The 27,125-nt window shown below is 41.0% G+C and overlaps 3 protein-coding genes across 3 annotated transcripts; all 3 read right to left on the bottom strand.

Moving 5' to 3' along the window:
• Positions 1-948: 948 nt before the first annotated feature.
• On the bottom strand, positions 949-1,911 carry LOC121456787 (olfactory receptor 2T29-like). Its single transcript, XM_041665241.1, has one exon. The coding sequence runs from the start codon at positions 1,909-1,911 to the stop codon at positions 949-951; it is 963 nt and encodes a 320-aa protein (XP_041521175.1).
• Positions 1,912-13,413: 11,502 nt separating this feature from the next.
• LOC121456838 (olfactory receptor 2T29-like) lies at positions 13,414-14,376 on the bottom strand. The gene has a single exon (XM_041665321.1). The coding sequence runs from the start codon at positions 14,374-14,376 to the stop codon at positions 13,414-13,416; it is 963 nt and encodes a 320-aa protein (XP_041521255.1).
• Positions 14,377-26,168: 11,792 nt separating this feature from the next.
• On the bottom strand, positions 26,169-27,125 carry LOC121456775 (olfactory receptor 2T29-like). The gene has a single exon (XM_041665224.1). It carries the CDS (start codon positions 27,123-27,125, stop codon positions 26,169-26,171), a length of 957 nt encoding a protein of 318 aa, XP_041521158.1.

Genomic DNA, 27,125 nt, shown 5'->3' with positions numbered 1-27,125 from the left:
CCTTAGGAGTCTTACATTGCCAGCTTTACTTTTTGAGCCGGCATCCTGTCTGTGCCTGTCATGTGAAACCTTATGCAATGTACTGACTTATCAAAATTCTAGCACCCACAAACCAAAAACTTTCCATGTCACCTGAAGACATCTGAGAACCATGGCAGAAATTTTCCCACTTTGCTATAACCTGAACCTCTGATGTCTCCAGGGTGTAGTTGAAAAATGCCTATATTTATGACTTATGGCTTGTTTGCGCTTTGTAGCCTTCCATGAAACTTTAGAACATGTCCACCTGAGTCCATGTTCCTGGGCCATGGTCACTCATATTAAGCTCCAGAATAAGCTGTTCCTCATTTTCTTGAAGTGAGAGCTGTGTTTGGTTTTGAGGGATACATGAGTGCATCTGTTTGCAAATACAGTTGTGCCAAACATTTGAAACCCTCCTGGATACTTGGGCCACTATTTTTTATTACATCATAATAAAGGAGATGAAAAAATAAAACTATATTTTGCTTTTTACTTTTATCTATTTTTAAACATACATATATTATCAAGAAAACACACAATTAATTCAAAATGCAATGTACCTCCATTTACATCTTGTTGACTTTGTTCATCACCTTTTTTTTTTCTAATTCACTCTGTCTTTTATCAGTTGAACATCTCATGATCATTCATTTCTCAATATGGCATAAATTTTTAGTAAGACTATTGCCCAAGAAAATTAAACAGTCATTATCAACTTCAAAAAATGTAATGCCAACAGGATACAAATAAAGATTTTGAATGTACAACAAAAATCAATAAGTATATTTTCAAATAGACAAGTAATTCTTCCAAAGGGATGACTGGGCAATGAGGCAAGATGGATGAGGGAAGGATGAGGATAACAACAGCATGAGACCTGGAACAACAGATGTGTGGAGACAAAGGAAAGAAACTATTCATTCCAAATTACTTTACTGTTTCTTGAAAGAGGGGTTTAACACCCAACAACTTCTTCAGAGCCTCTGTGACATTCTTATTCCTCAGACTGTAGATTAGTGGGTTCAACAGAGGGGTGAGTATCGTGTAAAACACAGACACAACCATGTCCTTCTCAGGGGTGTGGAAGGAGGCAGGGAGCATGTAGGTATAGACAGCAGCACCATAGAAGAGGATGACCACGGTCATGTGGGAAGAACAGGTGGCAAGGGCCTTCTTCCTGCCCTCTGCCGAGTTCATCCTGAGAACTGTGAGGAGGATGAAGGAGTAGGAGCTTGAGATGACTGTCACAGGGATGAGAAGCATGAGCACACAACACAGGTACATGAGGGTCTCATAGAGCCAGGTGTCTGAGCAGGAGAGCTTGGTCACAGCTGGGACCTCACAGAAGAAGTGATGGATTTCCCGTGATCCACAGAAAGGGAAAGTCATGGTGACAGGGGTGAGCATGAAGCCATCTAAGGATCCCAGGGACCAACAGACAGATATCAGGAGGAGACACACCCTGCGGTTCATGAGGACAGGGTAATGGAGTGGATGGCAGATGGCCACATAGCGGTCATAAGACATGGCAGCCAGAAGGAAATATTCGGAACCTCCTAGTGTCAGGTACAGAAACATCTGCATCCCACAGGCAGCAGCTGAGATCTTGTGGCTCCCCAGGATCTGGTCCATGAGCATCTTGGGCACAGTGACAGAAATGTATATCATGTCCATGAGGGACAACTGGCTGATGAAAAAGTACATGGGTGTGTGGAGGCAGGTGTCAGAGTGGATCAGAAGGATCAGGAGGGAATTGCCAGAGAGCGCCATCAGGAAAACCACAAATATGACCACAGCAAGCAGAGCAGGGTGTTTGGATTGACTGAAGAATCCCACCAGGGTAAAATCTGACAGTCCAGTGTAGTTGTTCATCCAGGTGATGATGTTCATGGGTGTCTCCTAGGAAACCAGCAATGGTTTGGGGTTAGTTGCTGCTTACTGATGTGTGCACAGGCCTAGTAGGTTGAGAAAATTCCGGGGGCCAGTAGATCTGAGAATGATAATCTACCTATGATAAGCAATTTAAAAAAGCGAGAATTCACTTCTGTGGTTAGAGCCATCACAAGTCTGACTAGAGATACAACAACTCATGGTCATGGTCTTTCCTGATGAAAAATAGTGTCCTCTATCAAAAAGTTCTTGATTTTGCAGGATAATTTTCTTTACTAGTAACAAAAATAGTAAATTACTGACCAAAACAAACAAAAACCAATGAAAGCCAAATAGAATAAGCAAACATATTATTAAGGATGTTGACGAATAGGCAAATACAGTTATTTTTCAAGAACAACTTTCGATTTATTTTTAATGTTAACACATTATGATGCAGTCTCCCCTTTCATATTCATTGAAGAATGTTATTTTTAAAATAAGATGGAAAGAAATCTTAATTAAAAAACTCATACACTTCATTTAAAATTGAATTTGAGGTTTCTTACATATGTTTTGATATGTAAACGGCTATTTAAAAATACATTCATACAAAGCTAGCCATATGAAAATATAGATACAACAATACACAGAACATGCTTGCTGGGGCTGGGGAGATGGTTCAGTGGTTGAGAGAGCTGGCTGCTCTTGCAGAGGACCTGGGTTTAAGTCCCAGCACCCACACTCCAGCAGCTCACAACTGTCTATAATTGCTGTTCCAGGGCATCTGACTCCCTCACACAGACTTATTTCATGTAGGCAGAACATCAATATCTATAAAATGCAAATAAAAGCTATTTTTAAATGAGTCAGAACATGCTTGTTCATCTAATGTTGCTTAGCCTGAGGTGATGGGAAGTTTCACTTTTCTCTGACCTCTGCTTTTCCAAGTTCATCATCTCACAAGTTCCACTATTGTCTGTAAGCCTCAGCCTCAGTCACTGCTGGTTACCAGGCCAGGGTATGGTTATAGCATCCCTATGGACCAGCATCCACTTCTCCATGGAGTCTGAGAAGAGAGAACACAGCGCTAAGATGTCCCTGAATGTGGTTCACCATTCCCTCTGCTCCATGTTCACAGCCTGCCTCTGGGCTTGATGCAAGTGTGTGTGTGTGTGTGTGTGTGTGTGTGTGTGTGTGTGTGTGTTTGTGTGCATGCATTTATGTATGCATGCATTTAAGGAAACAGTAACCATGACTGCATTAAACAAGGTCAGTGTCCACCTGTGCTGATAAAATTCGAGACCAGCCTGGTCTACAAGAGCTAGTTCCAGGACAGGCTCCAAAACCACAGAGAAACCCTGTCTTGAAAAACAAAAAAAAAAAAAAAATAGTATACACATGAATTAAATTTGAAGGTTTAAATAGGTACACCATAGTGATAAACAGCAGCAGATAGAATGTACCCAGGCTTTCTGACAAGGTTCAGTGAATGCCTCTTCCACATGTACTTCTCAAAGAGAGGATATTTTTAAAGGTTTTATTTCTGAACTAGTAGGTACTGCATTTTGATAGCTCTAAGCAATAGGAAGGGAATGAAATCTCTTTCTGAGATGTTAGCAATAGTTACATGGGAGGAATGGTGAGACACCAATCACAAGTCTCAGGAACATTTTACATCTATGTCAAGATTCAAAAAACCAAACCACAAAAACCTACCTGAAACTGAAATCCTTAAAGGGCCATGTTTTTCCAAGCTGCTGATGGAGCAGAGAACATGGCCAGGCCCTTGATGCCTTCATATAAATGTCAGAGAATCCTGAGACCTGTGGGAAGAGATGGAGAGAGATAGAGGCAGACAAACAGACTGAGGAATGGTAAGACACACGACAGATGTCTATTTTAAGAAGGCTATTTGTGAAGAAACTTACATCAATTAAAGAACTGATGCTTGCCCGTGTTCACCTTAAGGTTCCTGCTGACTTAATGTATATTCGTGGACACAGTGGACAAGCACTGGGGATGGTGACACAGTCTGTGAGAATCCCTGAAACATGTTTTCTGAGTGAGTGGAGGTCAGGAAGAAGGGGAGGCACAGGAGGTGTTTTGGAAGGCAGTGCACTCTGTTAACTTGGGGACACTGACAACAGGACACCCAGAGAACATGGCACAGAAAAGTGGTGTCTGCACACAGCATGGGACCAGCAGCTGGTTTGCCCTTACACATGCTGTGCTGTTTGATTTCATGCTCGGTGCACTGTTAACACTAGATGATACTAACAGTGAAGGCAGAGAAATGACAAAGCATCTTCCCAAGCCAGCAGCATCCCTTATCCACCCTGTGCATCCATAGGAGTCACGGTGTTTCCTTCCCTTACAGTGGAGAAGCTCAGGGTCTCAGCATCTGCCTTGCATCACATTATAACGCACAGTCTGAGAGCTTAACCTACAGGTAGGCACAGATTTGTACCTTCCTGCTTCTATGGGAAACACCATTTCCCTGGGAATGCATAGTTTCTGTTTAGATCATCCACAGTCTGCTTCATATGATGTATCATGAATAAGATTCAGACAATTATTTTGGCATTGTTGTGTCCCTCAAATATTTTCCACACTTGAAGTTAAATAAACCATAAAAGACAAAATCTGAAAACCTCCTAATGCATTGTCATATGAACATTAAAAATACAGAAGGAAGGGCGGGTGTCCTGACAGATGCCTACTATAATCCTAGCTCTTGTGAGACTGGGGCAGAAGGATCAGCAATGAAATCAAGGCAAGACATTTGTGTGTGTGTGTGTGTGTGTGTGTGTGTGTGTTTATCACTCCTAATTTAGAAACAAAATTTCAGTAAAGGAAGCTTTAGGAAGGCGCTGGGTGTGCCAGTGTACATCTTTATCCCAGCACTGGGGTGGCAGAAGCATATAGATCTCACAGTTCAAGCCCAGCCTGTTCTACAAAGCAAGTTCAGGATAGCCAAGGATGCACAGAGAAACCCTATCTCAAAACACCAAAAGAGAGAGAAAAGAAGGCAGATCTTTCCCCCTCCATATAAAAAATAAGGTATAAATGACAAAACAAACCCCTTGAAGAAGGAACAGACTGTGCAGCGTCCACCCTGTGCCGTGCATTCTCTCCTGTCAGGTGGACTCACCATCAGATGCAGCTGCAGTCTGGATCATATGGGCCAAGGGACAGCAGCTGGTTAAGTGCACAAGGCACAGGAGGCAAGTGACGTCATCCTGGCTGGACTCTGCTCATTCCTGGATAAAGAATCATTAATAACTCCCCTATGGGACTTTAAAGAAGGATGTAACTAAGCGAGCCAGGGATGGTGATTGAACCTCAGCCACAGCCTCATCTACTCTTCAGCTTTGTAAAAGTGCAAAGTTATAGCCAGTGTTACCAATAGCCTGGAAATCACTATAGGATTCTGGTCCAATGTGAGTCACTTATTGTATGTGCAGGCCCTTGTTCACTATACAGAATTCTATTCCCTATCCACCCATCTGTGAGTGTGTGTGTATGTGTGCTCATATAAACTGTCAGAAGTTTTTGTGACATGTTATCTTTTATAGGCGTGGAGTTCAACTTCTGAGTAAATGGCCAACTAAAAGCAGGGAAATCAATCAGTCTCTGAGCAGGAAACCATCCAATCTCTGAGCACCCTGAATCTGAACCCAGAGCCAGTGAAAGAAACACACCCTGGATCTGAGACCTGAGCCAGGAAAAGAAACACACTTAGCTCAGAACCCAGAACCAAAGAAACATGCCCTGACTCTGAAAGCAATACCAAAGAAACACGCTTTGTTTCTAGAATTAGAACCAGTAAGAGAAATATGCCCTGGCCCTAAGATTAGAGCCAAAAGGCTAAAAATGACCAGTGAAAGAAGCACCGTTTGACCCTGAAATCAGAGCCATCCCTGCCCCTGACCAACTAAACTAACCAATCCCTGAGCAGGGAAAACTGACCAATCCCTCTTCTCCCTGGGAAAACTCTGCCTCTAAGAAACCCTATATAAGCCTCTCTGCCTGTTTAGTAGGAGGCTGTCTTTTACTCCCTGGTCACAGGCATCCCTCTCTTGGACTCCTCCTTCTCAAATAAATCTCTTTCTCTAAAGAGTCTTGGGTGACGATCTTCATTCTCCAGCACAGAATAGAAGAACCTGATTGGGGGGGGGTCTCTTAAGGGACTGAACTGAAAAACCTTGCTGAGATGCTTTCTTTGGGGGTGTGTGTATGTGTGCATGAACAAGGCTGAGCAGAAAGAGTAACAACTTTTCCTAGGAACTGGAAGAGATCGCTACATTTCTGCACTGGCTTCGCCTTTAGCAGAGTGTTAGCAAAAGTAACATCTTGGGCCGAAGAAGAAAGAACAAGCTGAGAACTCTGCTAGGATGCTCCCTTAGGGGAGCAGAGTAGAGTTCAGATGTAGTGGCTCTCCAGGAGAGGGTGGGATTGCTATATCCTGCAGGGAGACCGTCCTTTACTATACCCCAGCTAAGGTAGTCTGGCTTTTGACAATTGAGGATGCCTTCCCCTCCAGCACTGAGCTGCCCTATTGTGGCTCCAGCCTCCAGAGCTTCCCTGTTGCAGCTCTAAACATAGCCTGGCTTCCTGATAAGTCAGGATATGTTCGCATGAAATATGAAGAATTGGCCAATATCTTTTATCAGCCTGTTCTTTTGGAAGCTTTCATGCACTATAAATTGTGTATAGTTGAAGTATATGTATTTACTGAGTAAAAAGCACCCCCTCCCCATGGTTGTATGTCTTAATATTTGAGGAGAATGCTCAGTGACCCATTGCTGCTCCTATTCTGGTTCATAAGAGTTTTGTTCTGTTTTGTTTTTGTGTGGTAAATTGATATTTTAAAAAACAGAAAAACAAACAAAAATAATCACAACTACTGTTTAGAGACTGAAAATTCACCAAGATCCTAAGTCAAGACTTCCCAAAGTAGGCTTTGGGTTCAAATTACTCCTCTGATGTGGACTGAGAGTCCTGTAGTATCTCCACATAATGGAGAGTGTACACAAACCTAGGTGTGCTGATATCAATTTTGTATATTTTCATGATTTTAATTGTTCAAAATTGCAAAATGTTTTGAAATCACCACAATTCAAAACAAAACAAAGCAAACCCTCCTGTCAAAGGGGGCACATGAGGAGGAGGAAACCTCACAAGATAAAGAGGCATTTAGTGAGTAGTTGTATTTAAAATTGTGAACAGTCTGAAAAGCATCTCTAGCGGTGGTCATTTTTAATTTTTCTTTATTTTACATTCCAACCACAGTTCTCCCTCCCGCCCCTGCTCCCACTCCTTTTGCCTCTCCCATCCCATCTCCTCCTTCAATAGATAAGGGCTCCCATTGGAAGTCAACAAAGTCTGGCACATTAATTCGGGGCAGGACAAAGTCCCTCTACCCTGCATTAAGGCTGAGCATAGCATCCCACCATAAGGAATGGGCTCCAACAAGCTAGGATTAGATTCTGGTCCTACTTCTAGAGGCCCCTCAGGCAATCCAAGCTTCATCACTGTCTTCCATATATGGAGGGCTTAATTTGGTTCCATGGAGGCTCCATGAGTTTCCACGAGCTTGGTTCAGCTGTTTCTGTATATTTCTCCTTCATGATCTTCACCTTTCTTGCTCATATATTCCCTCTCCCCTCTCTTTGACTGGATTTCCAGAGCTCAGCCTAGTGCTTGGTTGTGGATTTCTGCTTCTGGTTCCATCAATTACTGGAAGAAGGCTCTAACTTCTCTGGAGCTGTAGACTGTAGTCTCGTTGTCCTTTGCTTTACCTTTAATATCCATGTATGAGTGAGCACATACCATGTCTCTCTTTCTGAGTCTGGGTTACTTCACTCAGGATTTTTTTTCTAGGTCCATCCATTTGCCTGTAAATTTCATGATGTCATTTTTTTTACAGCTGAGTAATACTCCATTGTGTAAATGTACCACATTTTCTTTATCTATTCTTCAGTTGAGATGCATCTAGATTGTTTCGAGGTTTTTACTATTACAAAGAACGGTATTATGAACATTATTGAGCAAGTGTCCTTTCAAGACATGGTTTTTCTGTAGCTTGACTTGGAACTGGCTTTTGTAGACCAGGCTGGCCTGGAACTCACAGAGATCCACCTGTGTCTGCCTCTGCCTCTCGAGTGCTGGGATTAAAGGTGTGTGCCACCACCGACCAGACTGCAGCTTCTTTATTAATAATGGCATTAAAACATACAGAGGGAAATCCTAATCAGTCATTTAGTATACTATGATATCATCTGTGAATAGTGGTGGTATGACTTCTTCCTTTCCAATTGCATCCTCTTTTTATGCTTTTGTTGTCTTCTTGCTCTGTCTAGAATTTCAAGTTCTATACTGAATAAATATGGAGAAAGTGGACAGCCTTGTCTTGTTCATCATTTTAGTGGGATCTCTTTGAGTTTTTCTCCATTTAATTTGATGTTGGCTGTCAGGTTATTTAAATTACTTTTATTATGTTTTGATATGTTCCCTGTATCCCTGTATCCCTGATCTCTCCAAAACCTTTGTTATGAAGGAGTGTTGTATTCTGTCGGAGGCTTTTTCAACATCCAATGAGATTATCATGTAGTTTTTTTTCTTTCAGTTTGTTTATGTGGTGAATTACTTTGACAGATTTCCATATTACCATCCCTGCATCTCTGGTATGAAGCCTGCTTGGTTATGGTGGATGATTTTTTATGCTTTGTTCTTGGAATTGGTTTGCCAATATTTCACTGAGTATTTTCATCAACGCTCATTAGGGAGATTGGTCTGTAATTCTCTTTCTCTGTCGCATATTTGTGTGGTTTGTTTATCAGGGTAATTGTAGCCTCATAAAAGGAGTTTGACAATATTCCTTCTGTTTCTATTGTGTGTAACAATTTGAGGAGTATCGGAATTAGTTCTTCTTTGAAATTCCTATTGAATTCTTTGCTGAAGCATTCTGGTCCCGGGGTTTTTTGTTTGGGAGACTTTTAACTACTGCATGTATTTCCTTAGGGGTTATAGGTCTATTTAAATTGTTTATCTGGTCTTGATATAATTTTGGTATGTGGAATCTATCCAGAAAACTTTCCATTTCTTTTGGATTTTCTGATTTTGTAGAATAAAGGTTTTTGAAATATGACCTAATAATTCCCTGAATTTCTTTGATGTCTGCTGTTATGTCCCCTGTTTCATTTCTGATTTTGTTAATTTGAACATTCTCTCTTTGCCTTTTGGTTAGTTTGGTTAGGGGTTTGTCTATCTTGTTGATTTTCTCAAAGAACTAACTCGTTTTATTATTATTTATATTGTCCCCTTTGTTTCTATTTTATTGATTTCATCCCTCAATTGTTCATTTCCTGGTATCTGATCCTCCTGGGTGAATTTGTTTCTTTTTGTTCTAGACCTTTCATGTGGGCTGTTAATTCACTAGTGTGGGATTTCTCCAACTGTTTTATGTAGACACTTAGCTCTATGAACTTTCCTCTTAGTGCTGGCATCATAGTGTCCCATAAGTTTGGGTGCGTTGAACCTTCCTTTTAATTGAATTTTTTTTTTTATTTATTTATATTAAAGCAGTAACATTACAGGTTTCATTGTTAGTTGCATTCAAACAAAAACTATTATATCCTTATAAGAAATAATTTTTTCCCCAAGTTCCCCCCATCCTCCCCTTCTCACTTTTCTCTCCCCATCTCCCCTTACCCCCAACCCACTCCACCCCCAAGATCCCACTTTCCTCCCCGGCAATTTTGTCTACTTCCCATAGGCAAGAGGATAACTATATGTTTTTCCTTGGGTTCACCTTCTTATTTAGCTTCTTTAGGTTCACCAATTGTAGACTCCGTGACCCTTATTTATGGCTAGAAACCAATTATGAGTGAGTACATCCCATGTTCATCTTTTTGGGTCTGGGTTGCCTCACTCAGGATAGTGTTTTCTATTTCCATCCATTTGCATGCAAAATTCGAGAAGTCATTGTTTTTTACCGCAGCGTAGTACGATAAAGGAAGGCTGGAAAGGATGCACGGAATCACAATTCTTAGTTAAGGGAGCCACCTTAGGGCTGGCAAGAGACTTGAACCTAGAGTGGCTCCCAGGAGCCCAAGGCAATGAGAAGTCTTTAATTTCTTTTCTTACTTATTTCTTGATCCAGTGGTGATTCAGTTGAGCGTTATTCAGTATCCACAATATTGTAAGCTTCCTGGAATTTATGTTGTTGTTGTATCTTAACTTTAAGCCATGGTGATCCAACAAGATATATATGGGTTTATCCCATCTTTTTTGTATCTGTTGAGATTTGCTTTGTTACCGAGAATGTGATCAATTTTAGAGAAGGTTCCAAGAGGTGCTGAGAAGAAGGTATATTCTTTTGTGTTTGTGTGGAATGTTCTATAGGTGTATGTTAAGACCTATAGAGTCATAACATCTGTTAACTCCCTTACTTCAATGTTATTTTCTGTCTGTCAGACCTATCCATTGGTGAGAGTGGGGTGTTAAAGTCTCCTACTATTAGTGTGCGGGGTTTAATGTATGATTTAAGCTTTAGTAATGTTTCTTATATAAATGAGGGTGCCCTTGTATTTGGGACATAAATGTTCAGAATTGAGACATTGTCTTGATGGAATTTTCCTGGAATCAATATGAAATGTCCTTCATCTCTTTTGATTGCCTTCAATTTGGAGTCTATTTTGTTAGATATTAGGATAGCTACACCAGCTTGCTTCTTAGGTTCATTAGATTGGAAAGTCCTTCCCCAGCCCTTTACTCTTTTTTTTCTCATTTTTGTCTATTTTATTTTAATTAGAATTGTATCAAATTTCAGTGGTATTTTACCCAGTGAGCTTTTATTTATTTTATTTTTTTTAAAAATTTTTTATTGAGAAAAAAAAGTTTCTGACTCTTCCCAGCCTCCCATTTCCCTCCCCCTCCCTCTCCAGTCCAAAGAGCAGTCCGGGTTCCCTGCCTTGTGGAAATTCCAAGGTCCTCCCCACTCCGTCCATGTCTAGGAAGGTGAACATCCAAACTGGCTAGGCTCCCACAAAGCCAGAACATGAAGTAGGATCAAAATCCTGTGCCATTGTCCTTGGCTTCTCATCAGCCCTCATTGTTCGCCATGTTCAGAGAGTCTGGTTTTATCCCCTGCTTTTTCAGTCACAGTCCAGCTGGCCTTGGTGAGCTCCCAATAGATCAGCCCCACTGTCTCAGTGGATGGGTACACCCCTCGTGGTCCTGACTTCCGTGCTCATGTTCTCCCTCCTTCTGCTCCTCATTGGGACCTTGGGAGCTCAGTCCGGTGCTCCAGTGTGGGTCTCTGTCTCTATCACCATCCATCACCAGATGAAGGTTCTATGGTGATATTCAAGGTATTTGTCAGTATTGCTATAGGATAGGGTAATTTCAGGTTCCCTATCCTCAAATGACCCTATCCTATAGCCCTTTACTCTTGTTTGGTATATGGGGATAGGACAGTTCCGTTAGGAGAGAAGTCAAAATGATACCATGTTGCTGTCTAATTTCTTAGACAAGGTGGATTTGTATTTATTTCCCAAAACTGCAGTCTGGTACAATGTCACCTCAACACAACAAATCAAAATACAACCTATAAATAAGAGTTACGAAACCTTAGAAACTGAAGAAGAATCTTTCTTAAAGTTAGAACTAACCACATGATATGAATTTATAGCTTTGAAACTAGATAGGCCAAGTGAAAACAGATTAATTTATTATTCTGTAATAAAATTATTTCAAATATCCTAATAATCAAATAAAATAATTCATAAAGTTAAAATAACTAAAGGACTGAGAGGAAACATACAGTTAGCCTGGCTGAAAGATGATTCTGGTTCTTGTCAATGAAAAAAACCTGTTTGTCTCATTTGCTACTTTAATTTCTTTAGTTCATTCTCGATAATTTAACGTCAGGTATAGCATTCCTGTAACATGTCATATGTATATGCTGTATCAGATACAGAGCCTGGGAACAAATCGGTCCCAAATCAGAATGGCAGCACCAGCTCCCTCTCCCTCCTAAAGACTCCTGCCCTGACTGACCTGACTTCTAGGAATGAACTTCCTCTCCACAGGTCAGAGAAGAACACCTGGCCTCTTCCTGCACCTACTGTGACTCTTGGTGAACACCAAATTGAAGTTCCCAGAGGACAAAGCCATACACATGTTAAAGATTAACAAACAAACAAACAAACAAACAAAACAAAACAAAAAACTCAAAACCAAACGAAAAAACAAACAACAAACAAAGAAACAAAAAACCAAGAAAAATTCTGCAATACAGGCCATGGAGTTCTTACGAAGGGTTAGAATCTTAAGATACAAAGCCAAATGACCCAAACTCTCAGTGGGTTCTTAGGAGTCATTCATGGCCAGCTTGTTTTCTGAACCAGGATCCCAGTGCCTATCATGTAAAACCTTTTGCAATTTCTGACTTATCCGAATTCTAGCACCCATAAACTAAAATCTTTCCATATTATCAGAAGGCATCTGAGAACCAGGGCAGCTATTTTCCCACTTTGCATCAACCTAAAACCCTGATGTCTTGATGATGTAGTTTTAAAATGCCTTGAGTTATGACTTATGACTTGTTTGTGCTTTGCGACTTCCTATGGAACTTTGGCACATGTCATTGGAGGCAACCTGAGACCATGTTCTTGGGCCATGGTCACCACAATAGGCTCAAGAATAAGCTGTATTTCATTCCCTTGAAGTGAGAGCTGTGTTTGGTTTTGAGGGATACATGAGTGCATTTATATGGAAATACAGCAACATTGAACATTTCAAACCTTCCTGGGCACTTTTACTACCTAGACTTAAATTTCTTTAGACATTATTTTTATTATGTCTTAATAAAGTATATGAAAGGATAAAACTGTATTTTGCTCTTTATTTTTATGTAATTTTAAATATGCATAAATTATCAAGAAAGCACACACAATTAATTCAATATGTCTTTATCTCCATTCATGTCTTGCTAACTTTGTTAACCAACTTTTTCCTAACTCACTCTATCTTTTATCAGTTGAAAACTTCATGATCATTTATTTTTCAATATGGCAATTTTTTAAAGATTTATTTATTATGCATACAATGTTCTGTTAACATATATACACCAGATCTCATTATAGATGGTTGTGAGCCACCATGTGGTTCCTGGGAATTGAACTCAGGACCTCTGGAAGAGCAGCTAGTGCTCTTAACCTCTGAGCCATCACTCCAGCCCTCTATATGGCAAAATTTTTAAATAAGACTATTGTCCAAGAAAATTAAACTGCCACTATCAATGTCAAAAAATGTAATATCGATAGGATACAAATAAAGATTTTGAATATACAAGAAAGATATCAATGAGGAAATTTTCATATAAAGAAGTAATTCTTCCAACGGGATGACTGGGCAATGAGACAAGATGGATGAGGGAAGGATGAGGATAACAACAGCATGAGACCTGGAACAACAAATGTGTGGAGACCAAGGAAAGAAACTATTCATTCCAAATTACTTTACTGTTTCTTGAAAGAGGGGTTTAACACCCAACAACTTCTTCAGAGCCTCTGTGACATTCTTATTCCTCAGACTGTAGATTAGTGGGTTCAACAGAGGGGTGAGTATTGTGTAAAACACAGACACCACCATGTCCTTTTCAGGGGTGTGGAAGGAGGCAGGGAGCATGTAGGTGTAGACAGCAGCACCATAGAAGAGGATGACCACGGTCATGTGGGAGGAGCAGGTGGTGAGGGCCTTCTTCCTGCCCTCTGCTGAGTTCATCCTGATAACTGTGAGGAGGATGAAGGAGTAGGAGCTTGAGATGACTGTCACAGGGATGAGAAGCATGGGCACACAACACAGGTACATGAGGGTCTCATAGAGCCAGGTGTCTGAGCAGGAGAGCTTGGTCACAGCTGGGACCTCACAGAAGAAGTGATGGATTTCCCGGGATCCACAGAATGGGAAGGTCATGGAGATAGGAGTGAGAATGAAACCATCCAAGGATCCCAGGAACCAACAAGCAAACATCAGGAGGAGACACACCCTGCGGTTCATGAGGACAGGGTAACGGAGTGGATGGCAGATGGCCACATAGCGGTCATAAGACATGACAGCCAAAAGAAAAAATTCTGAACCTACTAGTGTTGCATAGAGGAACATCTGCATTCCACAGGCAGCAGCTGAGATCTTGTGGCTCCCCAGGACCTGGTCCATGAGCATCTTGGGCACAGTGACAGAAATGTACATCATGTCCATGAGGGACAACTGGCTGATGAAAAAGTACATGGGTGTGTGGAGGCGGGTGTCAGAGAGTACCAGAAGAATCAGGAGGGCATTGCCTGACAAGGCCATCAGGAAAATCACAAATATGACCACAGCAAGCAGAGTCGGATGTTTGGATTGACTGAAGAATCCCACCAGGGTGAAGTCTGACTGTCCAGTGTAGTTGTTCATCCAGGTGGTGATGTTCATGGGTGTCTCTTTGGCAAGCAGGAATGATTTGGGGTTAGTTGCTGCTTACTGATGTGTACAGCCTAGTGGACTGAGAAAATTCCCTGTGATTGTATATAATCTATCTATAATAAGCAATTTAAAGAAGTAAGGATTCACATCTGTGGTTAGAGTCATCACAACTCAAACTAGAGATACTGCAGTTCATGGTCATGGTCTTTCCTGATGAAAACTAGTGTCCTCTGTCAAAAAGTTCTTGATTTTGCAGGATAACTTTTTTTACTAGTAACAAAAACAGTGAATCCCTGACCAAAACAAAGAAACACAAACCAATGAGAGTCAAATGCAAATAAGCAAACACATTATTAAGAATATTAATGAATAAGGTTATTTTCAAGAACAATTTTAGATTCGCTTTAATATTAACACATTATGAGATGCAGTCTCCACTTTCATATTCATTAAATAATATGGTTTTTAAAATAATATAAGAAATCTTAGTTGAAAAATTCAAACTGTCCATTTAAAATTGATTTTGGTAAATCTTACATGCTTGTTGTAATATGTAAATGTTATTTAAATATACATTCATATAAACATAGTCCTATGAAAATATAGATACAACAATACAAAGAACATACTTGCTGGGGCTGGAGAGATGCTTCAGTGGTTGAGAGAGCTAGCTATTCTTTCAGAGGACCTGGGTTCAAGTCTCAGCACACACAGAGTAGTTCACAACTGTCTATAATTGCTGTTCCAGGGGATCTGACACCCTCACACAGACTTACTGCATATAGGCAGAACACTTATGTTTATAGAATACAAATAAAAACTATTTTAAAAAAGAAAGAACATGCTTGTTCATCTAGCATTGCTTAGACTGAGGTGATGGGAAATCCCACCTTTCTCTGATCTCTGCTTCTCCAAGTTCATCATCTCACAAGTTCCATTATTGTATGTAAGCCTCAGCCTCAGTCACTGCTGGTTACCAGGCCAGGGTGTGGCCATAGCATATCTATGGACCATCATCCACTTCTTCATTTAGTCCTGAGATGTCCCTGAATGTGATTCGCCTTTCCCTGTGCTCCATGCTCACAGCCTGCCTCTGTGCTTCATACATACATACATACATACATACATACATACATACATACATATTTAAGGAAACATAATGTACATATGTATGCATGTATGTATTTAAGGAAACAGTAACCATGACTGCATTAAACAAAGTTAGTGTCCACCTGTGTTGGGAAAATAGTACGTAAGTGAATTAAAATGAAGATTCAAATAGGTACACAATTGTGAGAAACAGCAGCAGACAGAATGTACCCAGCCTTATTGACAAGGCTCAGTGAATGCCTCTTCCACATGGACTTCTCAAAGAAAGGAGATTTTTAAGGTTTTTATTTCTGAACTAGTAGGTTCTGCATTTTGATAGCTCTAATCAATAGGAAGGGAATTAAATCGCCTCTTTCTGAGATGTTAGCAATAGTTACAAGCAAGGGGCTGCTGAGATACCAATCATAGGTCTCAGGGACATTTTACATCTATGTCGAGATTCAAAAAACCAAACCACAAAAACCTACCTGAAACTGAAATCCTTAAAAGGCCATGTTCTTCCAAGCTGCTGATGGAGCAGAAAACATGGCCAGGTCCTTGATTCCCTCATATAAATGTCAGACAAACCTGAGACCTGTGGGAAGAGATGGAGAGAGATAGAGACAAACAGACTGAGGAATGGGAAGACACATGACAGAATTCCATTTTTAGAGAGCTTATTTGTGAAAGGAAACATGACCCGCCCAGCAGGTCCTAAGTTACTCCAGGGTCTTGAAGAGGCACTCTCTGAAAGAGATGGAAGGAGAGAGAAACGGACGCCAAGCAGTATTCCTTGTCAAGGCATCCCTTTATTGAAGCAAGTTTCATGTCTTAAATACTCCTCAGAAAGGAGCTAGGGCAAGGGAGAACTGAGGAAACAGGGAAGGGAAGGAGGGGCTCGGTAGCTAGGCAACTAAGTGGAGCAGTTTGGCAGCTAAGCAGGGCAGTTGCAAGGTCAGTGGCCAGAACACCTGCTGTTAGTGATAAGCAGCAAGCTTGAAGACACTCTGTGGTGCTTTCCAGAGCTTGAGTCTCCACGGTCAGCACGTGATGTTTTGGCTAACTTTAAGGTTTCTTGTCTCAAGATTTCCACCTCAAGGCCCTGTGAGATGTGAGAAAGAAGAAGCCTGAAATGGCTCGTGACAGAAACACACATTTGTTCTAAAACTGAAGTTTCACAGTGTATACATTGAGGTACCTGCTGAACCCAGGTTATAATTGTACACACAGTGGACAAGAACTGCGGAGGGTGCCACTGTCTATGAGAATCCCTGAACAGTGTCTGTGGGTGAGTGGAGGTCAGGAGGAAGGGGAGGCACGGGACAGTGAGCTGGGAAGGCAGTGCGCTCTATTAAGTGAGGGACCATTGACAGCAAGGCACCCAGAGACCATGGGACCGAAAAGTGCTGTCTGCACAAGGCATGGGACCAGCAGCTGCCTTGCCCTTACCCCTGCTGTGCTGTTTGATTTCATGTGAACAGCTCGGTGCACTGCTAACACTGGGTGTTACTAACAGTGAAGGCAGAGAAATGACAAAGCATCATCCCAAGCCAGCAGCATCTCTGATCCACCCTGTGCATCCATAGCAGTCACCATGTTTCTTTCCCTTACAGTGGAGAAGCTCAGGGTCTCAGCATCTGCCTCACATCACACAATAACGCACAGTGTGAGTGCTTAACTGATGGGTTGGCACAGACTGAGACCTGCCTGGATCTGTGGGAAACACCATGTCCCCAGGAATGTATGGTTTCTGTTTAGATCATCCACAGCCTGCTTTATATGTTGAGCCATGAATAAGGTTAAGACAATTATTCTTTCATTACTGCAACACTAAATTTTGCCCACACTTGAAGTGAAATTAACTGCAAAAGAGTCACTTTTGGAAAACTAATGGATTATAATATGAACCCCCAAAATATAGAAAGAAGTGTGGGTGTGTTGGTGATGCCTACCAAAATCCTAGCACTTGTGAGACTGGGGAGGGGGATCAGAAATGAAATCAATGCAGGTGTGTGTGTGTGTGTGTGTGTAATAATATTGCTCCGTTTGTAACTTGGAAGTACTAAAGGGAAGCATGAAGGAGAAGCTTGGTAAGGAGGTACACTCCTTTATTCCCAGCACTGGGGAGACAGAGACATATAGATTTCTCAGTTCAAGGCCAGCCTGGTCTACAAAGCATGTTCTGTACATCCAGAAAATAAAACAAAACCAAAAAGGAGATAAAAGAAGGCAGAAATCTATTTCTACACACGAAAATGAGAGAATAAATGATAATCAAACCCCTTGAAGAAGGAACAGCCTGTGCAGCGTCCACCCTGTGCCGTGCATTCTCTCCTGTCGGGTGGACTCACCATCAGATGCAGCTGCAGCCTGGGTCATATGGGCCAAGGGACAGCAGCTGGTTAAGTGCACAAGGCACAGGAGCAAGTGACATCATCCTGGCTGGATTCTGTTCATTCCTGAATAAAGAATTGTTAATAACTCCCCTGTGGGACTTTAAAGAAGTATGTAACTAAGCGAGCCAGGGATGGTGATAGAACCTCAGCCACAGCCTCATCTACTCTTCAGCTTTGTAAAAGTGCAAAGCCATAGCCAGTGTTACCAATAGCCTGGAAATCACCATCCTGTGTAGTATTATGGTCCAACATGAGTCAGTTATTGTTTATGTGCAGGACCTTGTTCACTATACAGAATTTTATTCTCTCTCCCCTGACTCTCTGTGTGTTTCTGTGTGTGCGTGTGCACATGTGTGTATGTGCTCATATAAACTTTCAGTAGTTTTAGTGATATGTTATTTTTCATTGGTGTGGAGTCCAAAGCCTGGGGTTCAACTCCCCTTCCTAGTATGTTGCAGACCAGTCCTGAGGACCCATCCTCATGTGTCATCGTGTTCTCTCCCCATCACTCAGCCCTGCGTTCTGCTGTCAGTCAGAAGCCATGTTCATTGGAGCTGCAGTCAGTTTAAATGTTTGTTTCTTTTTGAATAGTGACATGAAGATTACAGAACAACAAAAAAGTACAAAATGTGAATATTTACATTACCATTATATGGAGAAAAGTCACACTTCAGAAAGTCACACCAGCCTTACACTGTGATGTTTAAACTGTGTAGCTGACAATGGTATAAAACAGGAATGAAGATGGATCCAACTCTGCACTCTTGATCCTGCAGCCAAATTGCTCTGAACTTCTTCTGAATCCTAAAGTTTCTGATGGTGTTCCCACACCATGGCGGTGTTCCCATCCATCCTCTGAGCACACAGTGTCCTCTGCTCATCAGGTCACTCTCCTGAGCTCAGCCCTCTCTGGTTCCCAGGGCTTTATCTGCAGATGGAGCAGCGTCCTGACTCCTTCCTCACTTGGTCTGAGTGCAGGCCCAGGGTAGACTTAGAAGAGGGGAGGGGAGAGAAATGGGGTCTTTCCCTGTTCCTGCTGGCCTGGGGCATCTGTATCAGCTGCAGGTGACAGAGGCTCTGTGGGGCTCCAGGCTGTGTCCAGCATTGAGGCAGCTGACTAAGCACTGTTAGGAAACAGGTGTCTGAGGTGCTGTGTGCTGTCAGGCAGGGCCACCAGAAGTTTCATAGAATCCAGCATCTAACGCACAGAGAGGGATACATGCAGATGCCAAGGGACAGCCTTCCACCCCAATGTCACCTCTCTTTTCTACAGATTGTCACTCCTGTGTCCTGCAAGAACTACTCCAGGTTGAAATGTGAAGACTTTGCTGAGTCCTGTAAACTGATTCATGAGGACCTTTGCTGGAGATGGGGGATAAACTAACAGTCTCATCAAACTATCAAATCCTGCTTAATTAACAAGTTATGAACTATGCCACAATGTGGATGCGTTATAGAAATGTAATAGAAACAGTTTAAGGAGTAAGGGAGTTTATGCACGGTACAATCTGAGTGCAAGTACACTGAGCTGCCTGTTGTTCCTAGTGATGCACAGGCCATGGGAAACATGCTGCCACTGTCTGCACATCTCACCTGCCTCTTTCCGGGGAGACTTCGCTAGGAAGTCTTTCTTTGTTCATGTTCAAAGAGTTGAAGAGTAATCAGGGCTTAGTGAGGTTCACAAATGTTATATTGCTATAGTGGCAGCTTTGACCCAAAGACTGGAGGCTTCTAGTTCTGAATCCTTCACTTATTCCACCCTACAATGTCTCCCTTCAAATAAGAACTCAGCTTCTATTTGTACATTTTTCTCCAGAGAAGTAAATGTTGCAAGGAAGTAGCTATAAAGATATTTTTAGTAAAAAGATCTTTTTCATTTACCTCTAAATTCAGATGGATGCTGTGGGACAATGGTCTTGTACCCTGTAAAGATCTATCAGTTGTATTGGTTTAATAAAATGCTGATTGTCCAGTAGCCAAGCAGGAAATATAGTTAGGGTGACCAGAACAGGAGAATTCTGTGAAGAGGAAAGGCTCAGTCTCCAGTCGTCACCCAGACACAGAGGAAGCAAGATGAGAATGTCTCATTGATAAAAGGTATCAAATCATGTGGCTAACACAGATAAGAATTATGGGTTACTGGGGCTGGAGAGATGGCTCAGAGGATAAGAGCACTGACTGCTCTTCCGGAGGTTCTGAGTTCAATTCCTGGCAACCACATGGTGGCTCACAACCATCTGTAATGAGATCAGGTGCCCTCTTCTGGCCAGCAGGCACACATGGAAGCAATGCTGTATATATAATAAATAAATAAATCTTTAAAAAAAGAATTATGGGTTACTCTAAGATGTAAGAATTAATTAATAAGAAAGCCTGAGATAATAGTCCAACCATTTTATAAATAATGTAGACCTCTGTGTGTTTCTTTGGGACTGAACGACTGCAGGACTGGGCGGGACAGAACATTTCCTTAAATGTTTTTTGGCCATTTGAGCATCTTCTATTGAGAATTCTCTGTCTGGTTATGTACCCCATTTTTTACTTGGGTTATCTGGAATTTTGATGCGTAATTTTTGAGTTCATTATATATCTTGGAGATCAGTCCTTTATCTGATGTGGGGTTGGTGACTATTTTTTTTTTCCATTCTGTAGGTTGCCTTTTTGTCCTATTTACTGTGTCCTTTGCTTTGCAGAAGCTTCTCAGTTTCCAGAGGTTCTATATGTTTATTGTTGCTCTCAGTGCCTGTGCTACTGGTGTTCTATTTAGGAAGTGGTCTTCTGTGCCCATGCATTGAAGGCTACTTCCCACTCTCTCTTCTGTCAGAGTCAGTGTGGTTGGATTTATGTTGAAGTCTTTAATCCATCTGGACTTGAGTTTCGTGCATGGCAATAGATATGGATCTATTTTCATTTTTCTACATGTTGATATCCAGTTATGCCAGCACCATTTGTTGAAGATGCTTTCTTTTTTCCATTGAATAATTTTAGCTTCTTTGTCAGAAATCAGGTATTCATAGGTATGTGAATACCTGGGCCTTCGATGCAATTTCATTGGTCCTCGTGTCTGATTATATGATAATACCAAGCTGCTTTCATTACTGTTGCTCTGTAATAGAGCTTGATGTCAGGGGTGGTGATGCCTCCCGAAGTTCCTTTATTGTACAGGATTGTTTTGGCTATCCTGGGTTTTTGTTTTTCCATATGAAGTTGATTTTTGTTCTTTCAAGGTCTGTGAAGAATTGTGCTGGTATTTTGATAGGATTGCACTGAATCTATAGATTGCTATTGGCAGAACTGCTGTGTTTACTGTGTTGATCCTACCCATCCAAGATCATGGATGACCTTTCCATCTTCTAGTATCTTCTTTAATTCTTTCTTCAAAGACTTAAAGTTTTTGTTAAGCAGGTCTTTCACTTCTTTAGTTAGTGTTACCCCAAGAATTTTATGCTATTTGTGGCTATTGTGAAAGGTGATATTTTTCTGATTTTTTTCTCAGCTTCATTATCATTTGTGTATAGGAGGGCTACTGATTTTTTTTTTGAGTTGATCTTGTATTCTGCCACATTACTGAAGCTATTTATCAGCCGTAGAAGTTCCCTAGTAGAGTTTTTGGTGTCACTTATGCAAACTATCATATCATCTGAAATAGCAGAAGTTTGACTTTTTCCTTTCCATTTTGTATACCCTTAATCTCCTTTTGTTGTCTTATTGCTCTAGCCAGAACTTCAAGAACTATGTTGAACAAATATGGAGAGAGTGGACATCTTTGTCTTGTTCCTGATTTTAGTGGAATTACTTTGAGTTTCTCTATTTACTTTGATGTTGACTGTCGGCTTGCTGTATATTGCTTTTATTATGTTTAGGTATATTCCTTGTATCCCTGATCTCTCCAAGATCTTTATCATAAAGGGGTGTTGGATTTTGTCAAATACTTTTTCAGCATCTAATGAGTTGATCATATGTTTTTTTTTCTATCAGTTTATTTATATGGTGGATTACATTGATAGATTTTTCCTATGTTGAACCATCCCTGCATCTCTGGGATGAAGCCAACTTGATGATAATGGATGATTTTTTGATGTGTTCTTGGATTCAGTTTGCCAGTATTTTATTGAGTATTTTTGCATCTATATTTATGAATGAGATTGGTTTATAATTCTCTTTCTTGGTTGAGCCTTTTTATGGTTTTGGTATCAGGTTAACTGTAGACTCATAAAAAGAGTTTGGCAATGTTCCTTCTGTTTCTATTATGTAGAACATTTTGGGGAGTATGGGTAGCTCTTCTTGTAGAAATTTTTACTGAAACCATCCAGCTCTGGGCTTTGTTTGGTTGGGAGACTTTTGATGACAGCTTCTAGTCTTTGCAGGTTACAGGTCAATTTAAATTGTACTCCTGGTCTTGATTTAATTTTGGTATGTGGTATCTTTCCAGAAAATTGTCAATTTCTTTTAAATTTTCTAATTTTGTGGAGTACAGGTTTTTGTAGTATGACCTAATAATTCTCTGGATTTCCTCAGTGTCTTTTTATTATGTCCCCCTTTTCATTTCTTATTTTGTTAATTTGGTTGTTCTTTCTCTGCCTTTTGATTAGTTTGCATGAGGGTTTGTCTATCTTTTTTATTTTCTCAAATAACCAGCTCTTTGTTTCATTGATTCTTTGTATTGTTTTCTTTGTTTCTGTTTTGTTAATTTCAGCCCTCAATTTGATCATTTCCTGTCTTTTACTCTTTTTGGATGACTCTGCTTTTTTGTTGTTGTTGTTCTCCAGCTTTCAGGAGTGCTGTTAAGTCACTAGTGTGAGCTTTCTCCAGATTTTTTATGTAGGCACCTAGTGCTATAAACTTTCCTCTTAGCACTGCTTTCAGAGTGTTCCTTAGGTTTGGGTATGTTGTGCCTTCATTTTCATTGAATTCTAGGAAGTCTTTAATTTCATTCTTTATTTCTTCCTTGACCCAGGGCTGGTTGAATAGAGCACTGTTTAATTTCCATCTGTTTCTGGGTTTTCTGAAATTGGTGTTGCTGTTGAATTCTAATTTTAAACCATGATGATCTGATAAAATACAGGGGGTTACTCCAATATTTTTGTTTCTGTTGAGGTTTGCTTTTTTTTTTATAACTGAGTATGTGGTAAATTTTAGAGAAGGTTTAATGAGGTGCTGAGAAGAAGGTATATTATTTTGTGTTTGGATGAAATGTTCTGTTGATGTCTGTTAATTCCATTTGAGTCATGACATCTGTTAGTTCTCTTATTTCTCTGTTAGGTTTCTGCCTGGTTGACCTATCCATTGGGGAGAGTAGGGTGTTGAAGTCTCCTACTATTAGTGTGTGGGGTTTGATATGTAATTTAAGCTTTAGTAATGTTTCTTTTACATATGTGGGTGCTCTTTTATTTGGGGCATAGATGTTCAGGATTGAGACTTCATCTTGATGGATTTTTCCTGTTATGAGTATAAGGTGTCCTTCTCCGTCTCTTTTGATTCATGATTCTGGTTCTTGTCAATGAAGAAGCCTGTTTCTTTCATTTGCTACTTTACTTTCTTTACTTCATTCTCAATCATTTAATTTAGATATTGCATTCCTTCTACATGTCACATGTAAATACTGTGTTCAGTACAGAGTGTGGGAACAAATCAGTCTCAAATCAGAATGGCAGCACCAGCAACCTCTCTCTCCTAAAGACTGCTGCCGCAACTGACCTGACTTCTGGCAATGATTTCATCTCCACAGGTCATAGAAGGACCCTAGGCCTCTTCCTGCACCTAGTGTGACTCTTGGTGAACATCACACTGAGGTTCCCAGAAGACAAAGCCATACACATGTTAAAGATTAACCAAAAAATTCCCCAAAAAGTCAGAAACAAACAAACAAAAGTTCTACAAGACAGGTCAACTGATTAGAACTCCTATGAAGCTCTTATAGAGGCTTAGAACCTTAAGACATAAAGCCAAACGACCCCAACTGTCATTGGGCCCTTAGGAGTCATTTATTGCCAGCTTTAGTTTCTGAGCCAGAATCCTGTCTGTGCCTATCATTTGAAACCATTTGGAATGTACTGACATCAAAATGCTAACACCCACAAACTAAAATCTTTCCATGTCACCAGACAGCATCTGAGAACCATGGCAGAGATTTTCCCACTTTGCTATAACTTGAACCTCTGATATCTCCAGGGTGTAGTTGAAAAATGCCTAGAGTTATGAGTTATGGCTTGATTGTGCTTTGTGAGTTTCCATGAAACTTTAGAACATGTCCACCTGAGTCCACGTTCCTGGGCCATGGTCACTCACAGAATAAGCTGTACCTTAGTCCCTCGAAGCGAGAGCTGTGTTTGGTTTGTAGGGATACATGAGTGCATCTGTTCGCAAATACAGCTGTGCTGAACCTTTGAAACTCTCCTTGACACTTGTATGACCTAACTTAAATTTCTTTGGACCACTATTTTTATTATTCCATAATAAAGGAGATGAAAAGATAAAACTGTATTGTGCTCTTTATTTTTATGTAATTTTGAATATGCATAAATTATAACAAAAGCACACAGTTAATTCAATATGCCATTTATCCTCATTCACATCTTGTTGACTTTGTTAGCCACCATTTTTTTTCTAACTCCCTCTATCTCTTAACAGTTGAATACCTCATGACCATTTATTTCTCAATAAGGCATAATTTTTAGTAAGACTATTGTCATTTGAAAATCTCAAATGTTCTCCCTCCTTCTGCTCCTCATTGGGACCTTGGGAGCTCAGTCCAGTGCTCCAGTGTGGGTCTCTGTCTCTGTCTCCATCCATCACCAGATGAAGGTTCTTAGCCAAGAGGATAACTATATGTTTTTCCTTGGGTTCACCTTCTTACTTAGCTTCTTTAGGTTCACCTATTGTAGACTCCGTGGCCCTAATTTATGGCTAGAAACCAATTATGAGCGAGTACATCCCATGTTCATCTTTTTGGGTCTGGGACACCTCACTCAGGATAGTGTTTTCTATTTCCATCCATTTGCCTGCAAAATTCGAGAAGTCATTGTTTTTTACCGCAGCGTAGTACTCTAGCGTGTATATATTCCATACTTTCTTCATCCATTTGAGCTCCCAAGGTCCCAATGAGGAGCAGAAGGAGGGAGAACATGAGCAAAGAAGTCGGGACCACGAGGCGTGCACCCACCCACTGAGACAGTGGAGCTGATCTACTGGGAGCTCACCAAGGCCAGCTGGACTGTGACTGAAAAAGCATGGGATAAAGCCAGACTCTCTGAACATGGCGAACAATGAGGGCTGATGAGACGCCAAGGACAATGGCACGGGGTTTTGATCCTACTTAATGTGCTGGCTTTGTGGAAGCCTAGCCAGTTTGGATGTTCACCTTCCTAGATATGGACGGAGGGGGGAGGACCTAAGACTTGCCACAGGGCAGGGAACCTGGACTGCTCTGTGGACTGGAGAGGGAGGGGGAGAGGAGTGGGGGGAGGGGTAGAAGGGTGGGAGGAGGGGGAGAAGGGTGGGAGGAGGGGGAGGGAGATGGGAGGCTGGGAGGAGGTGGAAACTTGTTTTTTGTTTATGTTTTTTTTCTTCTTTTCTTAATAAAAAAATTATTAAAAAAAAAAAAGAAAATCTCAAATGATTTCAATAGATTTCAGTAGATTTAAACTATTTTTTATGAGACCCATCTTTTCTTGTGTAGTTGTAAATTTAATATAAAATTTCTTTTGAGACCCTGTATTGCTTTCCTGGTATGCACTTAACTTCCATTCTAGAAGTTGCTACTGGTATGTGTATGAATGAAGACATAGTCCCATGTAGCTTCTGAGGTCTCTTAATGAGGAAAATCTAACATTAATTACTAATAAAAGATATTTATGGTATATATGTTTACGTTCTTTAGCTATCAAAATAAATGAAGGAAAATTACTGATGAGCATAGCACACATCATGAAATGTTTGTTGCCAGAAAGCGCTATTGTGGGTGATTTGATGATACCCAAGATCAATTTTACAATATATATAAAATAATATACATATACATGACTCATTTAAAAAATATTTCAATACTCCCCAAAATAAAATTCAAGACACTGAAAAAAATCCTATTGTCCAACAAAATTAAACAGCCACTATCAATTTCATAAAATGTAATATCAAAAAGATACAAATAAAGATTTTGAATGTACAAGAAGGACATCAGTGAGGATATTTTCAAATAGAGAATTAATTCTTGAAAAGGGATGACCGTGCAATGATGCATGAGGAACAACGTCAGCATGAGACCTGGAACAACAGATATGTGGAGACAAAGGAAAGAAACTGTTGAGTCCAATTACTTTACTGTTCCTTGAAAAAAGGGTTGACACCCAACAACTTCTTCAGAGCCTCTGTGACATTCTTATTCCTCAGACTGTAGATTAGTGGGTTCAACAGAGGGGTGAGTATCGTGTAAAACACAGACACCACCATGTCCTTCTCTGGGGTGTGGAAGGAGGCAGGGAGCATGTAGGTGTAGACAGCAGCACCATAGAAGAGGATGACCACAGTCATGTGGGAGGAACAGGTGGCGAGAGCCTTCTTCCTGCCCTCTGCTGAGTTCATCCTGTGAACAGTGAGGAGGATGGATGAATAGGAGCTTGAGATGACTGTCACAGGGATGAGAAGCATGAGCACACAGCACAGGTACATGAGGGTCTCATAGAGCCAGGTGTCTGAGCAAGAGAGTTTGGTCACAGCGGGGACCTCACAGAAGAAGTGATGGATCTCCCTGGATCCACAAAATGGGAAGGTCATGGTGACAGGGGTGAGCATGAAGCCATCCAAGGATCCCAGGGACCAGCAGACAGACATCAGGAGGAGACACACCTTGCGGTTCATGAGAACAGGATAACGGAGTGGATGGCAGATGGCCACATAGCGGTCATAAGACATCGCAGCCAGAAGGAAAAATTCTGAACCTACTAGTGTCAGGTATAGGAACATCTGCATCCCACAGGCAGCAACTGAGATCTTGTGGCTCCCCAGGACCTCGTCCATGAGCATCTTGGGCACAGTGACAGAAATGTACATCATGTCCATGAGGGACAACTGGCTGATGAAAAAGTACATGGGTGTGTGGAGCCGGGTGTCAGAGTGGATCAGAAGAATCAGGAGGGCATTGCCAGAGAGCACCATCAGGAAAACCACAAATATGACCACAGCAAGTAGAGTTGCGTATTTGGATTGACTGAAGAATCCCACCAGGGTGAACTCTGATTCTCCAGTGCAGTTGTTAATCCAGACGGTGATGTTCAT

This window comes from Microtus oregoni, unplaced genomic scaffold (assembly GCF_018167655.1).
Source record: "Microtus oregoni isolate MIOR12 unplaced genomic scaffold, Mior012 000015F_ref0000493, whole genome shotgun sequence".
NCBI lineage: Eukaryota > Metazoa > Chordata > Mammalia > Rodentia > Cricetidae > Microtus > Microtus oregoni.
This window is presented reverse-complemented; position numbering and strand designations above follow the sequence as displayed.